Source organism: Entelurus aequoreus, linkage group LG24 (genome assembly GCF_033978785.1).
Source record: "Entelurus aequoreus isolate RoL-2023_Sb linkage group LG24, RoL_Eaeq_v1.1, whole genome shotgun sequence".
NCBI classification, from domain to species: domain Eukaryota; kingdom Metazoa; phylum Chordata; class Actinopteri; order Syngnathiformes; family Syngnathidae; genus Entelurus; species Entelurus aequoreus.
Window position 1 is genome coordinate 36,067,853 of NC_084754.1, and position 12,400 is coordinate 36,080,252.

General features: G+C 40.6%; 1 protein-coding gene across 5 annotated transcripts in view; it reads left to right on the top strand.

Moving 5' to 3' along the window:
- The window catches only part of plxnb2b (plexin b2b), a 629,608-nt gene that overhangs the window by 564,610 nt on the left and 52,598 nt on the right, over nt 1–12,400 (top strand). For all 5 annotated transcript variants that reach the window (XR_009824287.1, XR_009824286.1, XR_009824288.1 and 2 more), the window contains one exon: nt 7,678–7,778. Coding sequence is in view for 2 of the 5 variants with exons in the window: in XM_062035284.1 (XP_061891268.1) it covers nt 7,678–7,778 (101 nt within the window). In the remaining 3 variants the exon portion in view is untranslated. The remainder of the gene's footprint in view (nt 1–7,677; nt 7,779–12,400) is intronic.

The following is a 12,400-nucleotide window of genomic DNA, read 5'->3' on the forward strand; positions in this document are numbered from 1 at the left end:
ATTAAACTGTACTGCTGCTGCAGAAGTGATTCGGTTCACGTACTGAACTGCGGCCACAGTGTGGCGTTGTCAGTCACTGATTCTAGGGATTCAGTACAGTCAAAAGAACTGCCGATCCCATGAAAACAAGCCACATGAAAACAAACACACGTCCCCATTATCTCAACACATAAAGTTATGAGAGTAGACTAGTAGAGGAGACAGAAAGAAGGGGCGGGGGTTTAAGTGTAGGGAAGGCTGTTTTGAGAAGATTTAAAATAAAAATAATAACTAATGTATGTACACATACATAGGCTATTATTTACACAGCTATTGTAACAAAAATAAATTTCTCCTTGGGGATCAATTCTGATTCATATTATTATTATTATTATTATTATTATCCCTTCTACTGCAACTGTTGTTGTTGTTAGATTAACACGAGTCCCTACGCAGTTCTTCTCCCGCGAATGTCTGCACTGTACTGTCTGTACTATGCACGCCCCCCCCCCAATTTTTTTTTGTTGGGGGGGGTGATTCGGTGAACGAATTTTTTGAACGAATCAATTTAAGGAACTGATTCTAGTGATTCAGTACAGTCAAAAAAACTGCCGATCCCATCAGTAATGCAGCTTGTGCTTGCTAACGTAGGAGACAGCAAGGCATACTTGGTCAACAGCCACACAGCTTACACTGACGGTGCCCGTTTAAAACAACTTTAAAACTGTTACGTTACAAATATGCGCCATACTGTGAACCCACACCAAATAAGAATGACAAACACATTTCTGGAGAACCTCCGCACCGTAACACAACAAAAACACAACACAGCAAATACCCAGAATCCCATGCAGCCAGTCAACATTATGCACCCCCGCTACCACCAAACCCCCCCACACATCAACCCCCCCCCCCCCCTCCGTGCGCCGGTTGAGGTGGGCGGGGTTTGGTGGTAGGGGGTGGGGGGGTAGACCGGAAGAGTTAGGGCTGCATGGGATTCTGGGTGTTTGTTTTGTTGTGTTTATGTTGTGTTGCAGCGCGGACGTTCTCCAGAAATGTGTTTGTCATTCTTTTTTGGTGTGGGTTCACAGTGTGGCGCATATTTGTAACGTAACAGTGTTAAAGTTGTTATATACGACCACCGTCAGTGTAAGCTGTGTGTCTGTTGAACAAGTATGCCTTGCTGTCACTTGTGATGGGATCGGCAGTTCTTTTGACTGTACTGAATCACTAGAATCAGTTCCTTAAATTGATTCGTTGAAAAAATTCGTTCACCGAATCACCCCCCCCAAAAAAAAATTGGGGGGGGGGGGGCGTGCGTAGTACAGACTGTACAGTGCAGACATTCGCGGGAGAAGAACTGCGTAGGGACTCGCGTTAATCTAACAACAACAACAGTTGCAGTAGAAGGGATTATAATAATAATAATAATAATAATATGAATCAGAATTGATCCCCAAGGAGAAATTTATTTTTGTTACAATAACTGTGTAAATAATAGCCTATGTATGTGTACATACAATAGTTATTATTTTTATTTTAAATCTTCTCAAAACAGCCTGCCCTACACTTAAACCCCCGCCCCTTCTTTCTGTCTCCTCTACTAGTCTACTCTCATAACTTTATGTGTTGAGATAATGGGGACGTGTGTTTGTTTTCATGTGGCTTGTTTTCATGCGATCGGCAGTTCTTTTGACTGTACTGAATCTCTAGAATCAGGGACTGACAACGCCACACTGTGGCCGCAGTTCAGTACGTGAACCGAATCACTTCTGCAGTTCTTTTGACTGTACGAATCACTAGAATCAGTGACTGACACGCCACACTGTGGCCGCAGTTCAGTACGTGAACCGAATCACTTCTGCAGTTCTTTTGACTGTACGAATCACTAGAATCAGTGACTGACAACGCCACACTGTGGCCGCAGTTCAGTACGTGAACCGAATCACTTCTGCAGTTCTTTTGACTGTACGAATCACTAGAACCAGTGACTGACAACGCCACACTGTGGCCGCAGTTCAGTACGTGAACCGAATCACTTCTGCAGCAGCAGTACAGTTTAATTGCAAATCAGCATTATTATAATGATGATGATGATAGCTACTAAACAACAACAACAACAACAGTTGCAGTAGAATGGATGATAATAATAATAATAATAATAATAATAATAATAATAATAATAATTATAATAATATGAATCAGAATTGATCCCCAAGGAGAAATTTATTTTTGTTACAATAACTGTGTAAATAATAGCCTATGTATGTGGACATACATTAGTTATTATTTTTATTTTAAATCTTCTCAAAACAGCCTGCCCTACTCTTTACCCTCCACCCCTCCCCCTCGCGTCGCTGCTGCTCAGCCTGCACGGACTTTCTACTAGTCTACTCTCATAACTTTATGTGTTGAGATAATGGGGACGTGTGTTTGTTTTCATGTGGCTTGAGTCAACATTAGTCGTTAGCTTGGAGAATGAATGGAGAACGGATGCCAATGGCATGAAACATATCCCCGCGACGGGAGGAGAATCACTCGCGGCATTGGGGCAAGCAGAGCAGAGAGCGAGAGCATTGTCGTTCACTGAGTGATTCATGTCGTTAATCCGCGGTGAACGAATCGTTCGCTCAGTCCCTCCTCCCGCCCTCTCATTGGCTGCGTCGTTTGCCGACGTCGAGGGTCACAGAATGCGCCAGTTCCACTCATACCGGCATGGTCGCGGCGGAGCTCAACTGAACTGAGAAAGGAACGAATCAGTTCATGAAGTGATTCGGTTCAGTACGTTCACTCAAAAGATTTGTTCTTTCGAACGAATCGTTCGCGAACGACACAACACTAGCTGTCACTTACGTGTGCACTGAGCATGCTGAAGCTGCATTCAACATGTGGCCGAGCAGGTACGCTGTTGGAGCAGGCTGTAGAGGGCGCTAAAGGCAGTACCATCACGCCCTGGAACTTGGGAATCTCCCGGATAAATTGAGAGGGTTGGCAAGTATGACGCTATCAGGCGCAATCGCGGGTCGCACTATCATTAAATTTTTATATTAAGGTGCGTGTGTCTGAGACCCCTGGTTAAAACATAGCACAAAGCAAAAAAAGCTTTGTATGCAGTGTTATTTCGTTTGAAATTTTCAAGAGTTTTGTGGCTCCCATTGTTTTCTTTAATTTGTAAAACTTGTCAAAATGGCTCTTTGAGTGGTAAAGGTTGCCGACCCCTGCTGTAGGAGGACAAACATGACACAAACCTTCCTAATTGTTAGAAATTCCACTGTTTATATTAAACATGCTTCACTGATGAGAGTATTTAGCAAGCACCATTTTGTCCTACTAATAAAACGACTCACCGTAGTTTGTTTACATCAGGGGTGTGCTAACTTTTTGGCTTTTGAAATTTGACAGATGGACCAGGCGAGAGCAGGCTTCTCAAACATATCATAATACATCTATTTTCAACAATATATCATCAAAGAAACATACGGTATTAAAGGGTTAACACTTACATTCTCTTTTAGTGGGAGCAGTGTTGTTTATCACCCACTTTTGCAAGTTTGTCCAAAGTCTGGTATCAGTTTTGTTGTGGCAATTCTCACAACAGATCTTTGCTCAATTCTGTTTTAATATTTGGCGGGCCAGAGTAAAGGGACCAAGGGGCCGTAGTTTCCCCACCCCTGTTTTACATGTACAACTTTCTCCGACGCTGCCACAGAAAGATGATTGTTTTATGCCACTCCTTCTTTGTCTCATTTTGTCCACCAAACGTTTTATGCTTTGTGTGAATGCACAAAGGTGAGCTTTGTTGATGTTATTGACTTGTTGGACTGCTAATCAGCATACGTGCCAACCCTCCCGATTTTCCCTGGATACTCCCGAATTTCAGTGCCCCTACCGAAAATCCCAGGGCAACCATTCTCCCAAATTTCTCCCGATTTCCACCCGGACAACAATATTGGGGGCGTACCTTAAAGGCACAGCCTTTAGCGTCCTCTCTCGCCTGAAAAGGAGACTATTATATACAGTATGTCTCCGTTATCCATAGGTTTATCTATAACCCATAAAGTAGGCAGGCACGGAGCTATTTCTCAGCGTGTGTTTATTCCATCCGGCACGTTAATGCACTGACACACAACATCCGGATTCCCATCATGCATTGCTTCAAAACTACGGCAAGTAGTAATGTCCAAAAACATAACAAAGACGAAGCAGAAGAACGAAGAAGAGACATGGCGACGACGAGTAAGAAGAAGTATGCTGGCAAAGTTCCAAAATTATTGGAAAAAAATTTAAAAAAATTAAATTCATCCAGGACAGGTCTGCGTGCAAATTTTGTACATCAGACTTCTCCATTGAACAGGGTGGCCGAACGGATATACTCATTCATAAACGGATTATTTATATATATATATATATATATATATATATATATATATATATATATATATATATATATATATATATATATATATATATATATATAAGGTTGGCAAGTATGCTAATCAGGCATATTTGGTCAGTGCATGACTGCAAGCTAATCGATGCTAACATGCTATTTAGGCTAGCTGTTTGTACATATTGCATCATTATGCCTCGTTTGTAGGTATATTTGAGATAATTTAATTTCCTTTACTGATGTCCTCTATTTAATTTATATTTGCATGTCTCATGACATTATCTGTATGTAATATTGATAGTTGTTTGTGTGCCATGTTGTTCCAGACCACAACAAATGTTACCCAGCTTGCAGATCGTAATAAATCCATTAGATGAAGGCAGCCTAATATCGACACTTACATCACATGTTGTCTTCTTTATAACACTTATATAAGATTTTTAAAGTCATTTTGATTAGTAGGCTAATATAGACACTTACATCATGTGTTGTCTTCATTATAACACTTTTATAAGACTTTTAAAGTCATTTTGATAGAAGGCCAATATAGCTAATACAGATACTTACATCATGTGTCGCCTTTATTATAACATTTATGTAAAACTTTTTAAGGCATTTTGATAGTAGGCTATTATAGCTAATATAGACACATCATGTTTTGTCTTCATTATAACACTTATATAAGACTTTTAAAGTAATTTCAATAGTAGGTTAATATAACTAATATAGACACTTACATCATGTGTTGTCTTTATTATATAACACTTATATACGGCCTTGAATTTTTCGCAGCTCAGACAGTTTTTATTTTGTTGTATTTTTGTTCCAATATGGCTCGTTCAACATTTCGGGTTGCCGACCCCTGGTCTAAAGGCAACAGGTAAAGAATCCAATGAAGGTAATGTTTTAATTTTTTTCAGTTACAGTGAAACTATTTCCTTAGTTCCAATGGTAAAAATAGTTTCAAAATCAAAAAAGGTTGGAGGTTCGGCTGTATATGTTTTTTTTTTTTTTACTCGGTCATTCTTTCTGCTGAGAGAAAGGTTGTTCAGTCAAAGGGGCAAAAAAGAAAAGCTTTCATCAGGAAACAAAGTTCTGCGCGCCCTGAAACCTTGGGGGAGCCGACTTGAAAGCCTGAATCTCGACAGGCATTTTCTGACATCAAAGACGTTTCTTTTCCTTCAATTCCCACGCACGCGGCCGATCTCATTGCGTTATACATTTTTAGATAAGCACAGATCTGTCATCGCCTGGCGGAGATAACCCTCTCATCTGCCGCTAATTGTAAATGAGTCACATGGCGCCAGGGCTCAGGTCGGCGAAAGCCTCGATTCGCCAATCCGACTTTGGAATTACATTGACAATATTCCACAACAAAGTCAGCTATCTCGTCCAGTCAGCTTTAACTCGACGTTCTCCTCAGTTTTGATGTATCATATCATCTTTGATCAATAATTAGCACAGAGCTGCTGGTGGGAAAGCCACTTACTTATGCTGGAGTACATGTAGTTTTCTACACCGTTTCAGTATTTTTTTATGATTCAGTATTTTCTAATTAATTATATTTAGGTTCAATTTTACTTTAATAACATCATAAAATCTATCAAATAACACAATTATATTATCATAATTAAGAATGAATTAACCCAAAAGTGGTTAAAATGGTGAAAAAAAAATCCCCAAAAATATAACTAACGAAAATAAAAATACATAAAAATGTGAAAATATATTTATAAAATATGTATACAATCAAGGGCAGCACGGTGGAACAGGGGTTAGTGCATGTGCCTCACAATACACAGGTCCTGAGTAGTCCTGAGTTCAATCCCGGGCTTGGGATCTTTCTGTGTGGAGTTTGTATGTTCTCCCCGTAAATGCGTGGGTTCCCTCCGGGTACTCCGGCTTCCTCCCACCTCCAAAGACATGCACCTGGGGATAGGTTGATTGGCAACACTAAATTGGCCCTAGTGTGAATGTGAGTGTGAATGTTGTCTGTCTATCTGTGTTGGCCCTGCGATGAGGTGGCGACTTGTCCAGGGTGTACACCGCCTTCCGCCCGAATGCAGCTGAGATAGGCTGCAGCACCCCCCGCGACCCCGAACGGGACAAGCAGTAGAAAATGGATGGATGGATGTATATAATCTAGAGTAAATTTTTAAAGCATGTGATAACTGTGATTAGCGATTTGACGATGCTTGAAATTCTTCAAAGTATTTTAAATAAATGTATTTTTCTATCCATCCATTTCCTACTGCTTGTCCCTTTTGGGGTCGCAGGGGGTCGCTGGAACCCATCTCAGCTGCATTCGGGCGGTAGGCGGGGTATACCCTGGACAAATAATAATAATAATAATAATAATAATAATAATAGATTTTATTTTAAAAAAAAAAAAAAACATTTTACATTGAATAAACAACCTCAAAGTGCTACAGTGTATAAAAAAATAAAATAAAAATAAAAAGATAATTAAATAAATAAATAAAAACTAGAGCAGCCAAAAAGAAGGATTTTTAAGCCTTTTTTAAAAGTATCCACAGTCTGTTGTGCCCTCAGGTGGGCAGGGAGAGCGTTCCACAGACTGGGAGCGGCGGAGCAGAAAGCCCGGTCTCCCATTGTTCGTAGCTTTGTCCTCGGAGGTTGCAGGAGGTTAGCCTGTCCGGAGTCGCCACCTCATGCTTTGTACCATAAAAAATCATCAACATGTATAGCCAGAAAATGGTTACATTATAAATGCATAAAATATAGTTCGAAAACATCTGGAAGCAAAAAATATGAATAAATATACAGTCAGACCTGTCTATAGCGGCCACGGAAACCTGCCCCGCAGGGAAAAGTGATAAATGTAAATGATAAATGGGTTATACTTGTATAGCGCTTTTCTACCTTCAAGGTACTCAAAGCGCTTTGACAGTATTTCCACATTCACCCATTCACACACACATTCACACACTGATGGCGGGAGCTGCCATGCAAGGCGCTAACCAGCAGCCATCAGAGGCAAAGGGTGAAGTGACACAACGGACATGACTAGGATGGTAGAAGGTGGGGAAAGTGGTGTAATAAACCTTGTCCTGATTAATACGGAAACTTAATTTGCATCACAAAATAGTTTTTTACTCCTTACAATAAATAAAATAATAATTTTTAGCATTATCATTTTAATTTCATGCAATATACTGTAATGTAATTTGTCCCTGCTAGCTGCTGCTGTGGTTGGCACTTAGCTTCTTTCTAGCTTGTTCACAGGTGACTAATATTCAAGCCTTGACATTGGTCTCCCGTTTCATCGCCTCCATTTCTCTCCACAGAGTGGCGCCCCGGCTCAACTGGGCAGATTTTATCCGATCTGGACCTGACCTCGCAGAAAGAGGGCAGATGGAAACGCATCAACACCCTGGCTCATTACAACGTACGTCAAATAAATCTGTGCTTTTCCCCTACTATTGTTCGGACATGTTGCATTGTGCAAGTGTTCTATAAACTCTGTTACTAAAATGTTAACAAAACGAGTATTAATGTACAGTGAACTATGCAGGTGTACCTAATGTTGTGTCCAGTGGCGTGCGTGCAGGCGACAAAATAGACGTAAAAGCGCCGCCGTTTAGTTGCAACCTCAGCGGTGACAGAAGCCCTCTAAATCCCCCTGTCACCGCATCGACCCCTCGGAAAACAAAGGTCGCCGGCAAATATCCCCCTTCTGTCTGGCTTTTCACCCACCAAAATCTCCTCATTAACTCTGATGCCTTGTATTGTCCTGCGCTGAATCTGTGGCCCCTTGGTGGAGCTAATCCCGCTGTTGGTCGGGGCCAGTCAAGAAAACATACCAATGAAGACTTGTCCATTCATTGGCATCGATTAGGAATTAGTTCTAGGCAAGTAGAAACCTTCAAATTACAAAACGCAAAACCAGTGAAGTTGGCATGTTGTGTAAATGGCAAATAAAAACAAAATGCAATGATTTGCAAATCCTTTTAAACTGATATTTAATTGAATAGACTGCAAAGACAAGATATTTAATTTTCGAACTGAGAAACTTTTTATTTTATAATCATTAACTTAGAATTTAATGGCAGCAACACATTGCAAAAAAGTTGGCACAGGGCCATTTTTACCACTGTGTTACATGGCCTTTCCTTTTAACAACACTCAGTAAACGTTTGGGAACTGAGGAGACACATTTTTGAAGCTTTTCAGGTGGAATTCTTTCCCATTCTTGCTTGATGTACAGCTTAAGTTGTTCAACAGTCCGAGGTCTCCGTTGTGGTATTTTACGCTTCATAATGCGCATCACATTTTCAATGAGAGACAGGTCTAGACTACAGGCAGGCCATTCTAGTACCTGCAATCTTTTACTACAAAGCCACGCTGTTGTAACACGTGGCTTGGCATTGTCTTGCTGAAATAAGCAGGGGCGTCCATGATAATGTTGCTTGGATGGCAACATATGTTGCTCCAAAACCTGTATGTACCTTTCAGCATTGTTGGTGCCTTCACAGATGTGTAAGTTACCCATACCTTGGGCGCTAATACACCCCCATACCATCACAGATGCTGGCTTTTCAACTTTGCGCCTAGAACAATCCGGATGGTTCTTTTCCTCTTTGGCTCGGAGGACACAACGTCCACAGTTTCCAAAAACAATTTGAAACGTTGACTCGTAAGACCACAGAACACTTTTCCACTTTGCATCAGTCCATCTTAGATGAGCTCCGGCCCAGCGAAGCCGGCGGTGTTGCTGGGTGTTGTTGATAAATGGCTTTCGCTTTGCATAGTAGAGTTTTAACTTGCACTTACAGATGTAGTGACAAACTGTAGTTACTGACAGTGGTTTTTCGAAGTGTTCCTGAGCCCATGTGGTGATATCCTTTACACGCTGATGTCACTTTTTGATGCAGTACCACCTGAGGGATCGAAGGTCACGGGCTTAGCCGCTTACGTGCAGGGATTTCTCCAGATTCTCTGAACTTTTTGATGATATTACGGACCGTAGATGGTGAAAACCCTAAATTCCTTGCAATAGCTGGTTGAGAAATGTTGTTCTTAAACTGTTCGACTATTTGCTCACGCATTTGTGGTGACCCTTACCCCATCCTTGTTTGTGAATGACTGAGCATTTCATGGAAACTGCTTTTATACCCAATCATGGCACTCACCTGTTCCCAATTAGCCTGTTCACCTGTGGGATGTTCCAAATAAGTGTTTGGTGAGCATTCCTCAACTTGCTCAGTCTTTTTTGCCTCCTGTGCCAGCTTTTTTGAAACATGTTGCAGGCATCAAATTCCAAATGAGCTAATATTTGCAAAAAATAACAAGAGTTTTCCAGTTCGAACGTTAAGTATCTTGTCTTTGCAGTCTATTCAATTGAAAATTAAGTTAAAGTTAAAGTACCAATGATTGTCACACACACACACTAGGTGTGGCGAAATTATCCTCTGCATTTGGCCCATCACCCTTGATCACCCCCTGGGAGGTGAGGGGAGCAGTGAGCAGCAGCGGTGGCCGTGCCCGGGAATCATTTTTGGTGACTTAACCCCCAATTCCAACCCTTGATGCTGAGGGCCAAGCAGGGAGGTAATGGGTCCAGGTTGAAAAGGATTAGCAAATCATTGTATTCTGTTTTTATTTACGATTTACACAATGTGCCAACTTCACTGGTTTTGGGTTTTGTAGATAAACAAGCAAAGCTATAAAATGAGGATCTTCAACTGGTGGCCTGGTAATGACACCATAGCGGCCCCTGGGTTCAGTTCAAAACCTGGGAGACACTAGATTGCTCCTGTTGCATACTTGGACCACTGTAAACGCGTTGGAAGATCCTTTAACATTGCTAGTAAACACTGCGGTCCAAACTTGTGATTTGCATAACTGAGGTGGAAGTTAAACATTTTTTTCATCATATGATTTATGTAACTAAGGTGTTGCTGTAGCCTGTTTACTTCAGATGCAGTCAGTAGTCATTTGTTCAACTTCTTTAGTTATACTAGTGGTGTTCCACAAGGTTCCATTTTAGGTCCTCTCGTTTTCATCATTTGGACTATTCAACTGGTGACCCGCAAATGTAATCTGTTTTCCCATAAGGTCTTTAAAAACAGCCGAGTGCTCTTGAAACTATGATAAAATAAATACTGTAGACCAGAAAAAATAAATCAAATGTCTCCTGTAGAAGATGCTGGTTCTCCAGAATACACAAAGAAAAACGAATACTGAAGGGAGAAGTCCAGACCCTCTTTTCTTAGCTTTCTGGAAACGTGTGCCCCTGAAAACTATTTAGTTGAAAATCCCTGCTGCAGAAGTTGTATCTCCACCAATGAGCTTGTATTTATGTTCAACTGTAAAATAATTCTGATATATGATCATTTTTATCAATAACAATGACCAACACTAGAAAATCCCGCGGAAATATTGATGGGCCTGCTATCTGTGCCCTGGACTTCTGGCCGAGGGTCGCCGGAAGCCGCCGTACTTATTAGATGGTGCCGAGTGTCTGATTCCGTGAGTTTTAAGTGTAAGTGTACAAAACGAGCCACAGAACTAGCCTAAAACAGTAAATGGTAAATGGGTTATACTTGTATGGCGCTTTTCTACCTTCAAGGTACTCAGCATGTTTCCATAAAAATGATAACACTCAACATGTGTGCTAACAATAGCATGATAACAGTCAGTATGTTTCATATACCAAGTTATACGACTCAAAGGTGTATGGCTGCAGGATTAGAAAAAAAGTGTTATATTAGCTGGAAACGTTAAAATGCTAATGTTAGCATACTAGCATGCATACAAGCTAGCACATGACTGGGTAAGAAGAAATACCAAAATGCAGTTTTTGTTGGTGTAGACTTAGAAAGTAGCAAAAAAGATAGCATAAAACATTAGCATGCTAATATGAGAGATGCTAGCAAAAGAAATCTAGCATGCTAACATTAGCACGCTAGCAGTTAACATGTGTCACATTCCAAGTTATACGAGTCTAAGGTACTCAGCATGTTTACATAAAAATGGTAACACTTAACATGTGTGCTAGCAATAGCATGATAACAGTCAGTATGTTTCATATACCAAGTTATACGACTCAAAGGTGTAAGGCTGCGGAATTTGACAAAAAAGTGTAATATTAGCTGGAAACGTTCTAATGCTAATGTTAGCATTCTAGCATGCTAACGTTAAGAAGCTAGCACATGACTGGGTAAGAAGAAATACCAAAATGCAGTATTTGTTGGTGTAAACAGAAAGTAGCAAAAAAGTTAGCTCGTGAATAGCGTTGCCATGGTAACACGAAATGTTCCCAATTTAGATTTCCGCCATCGGCGCGAACGAGACCTTTCCGGCGGTATAACATATGTGGGGGTTCGTCCCGTAGTGGACGTAAGAGAAACGTGCGAAACTATAAAAAGTATAATCAAGTTTAAGTAAGAGCAATAATAATATGGGCTCCTTGCAGCATGTTAATGGGCGCTGGTATTGCAGCAGGCCCATAATTACTACTATAGGCCCACATTGAAAAGGACACTTTACAAAGACAAATAGAACAAGTTGTAAGTATGACAATAAAGTGTTAATTTTATGAGATTATGGTTTTAATAGGAAGAAAAAAATCAGGTATCGTAAATTAAGTTTTTTATTTTTCTTTATTTATGATTTTATTTCTGCAATACATATTTTTCTTAAAAAAAAGCAGATTCTTGTAATTTTTTTCTTTAAAAAAAAAAAAGGTGACTATGCCGCAGTCAGCTGTTGCTGTAAACACAGGATGCAGAGAAGGTAGGCAAAGTGCAAGCAGGAGGTCCCCTGATCAGGTTGCAGGCAGAAGAGAAGTAACACAGTAACACAGCAGGAACTCGGGAAGCAACAGAACACTTTGGCAGAACCAGCACTGAAGTAGAGAACCAGGTGGAACTAAAGAGAAGTCTTTAACAATGGGGACTCATGTACTTGTAGGACAAGGAACAAAATAAAGGTGCTGCGAAACACAAGAGACCAAGGAAATACTATCAAGCAGAGGAAAATAGTCCAAACTGTCATGTGGGATCATGA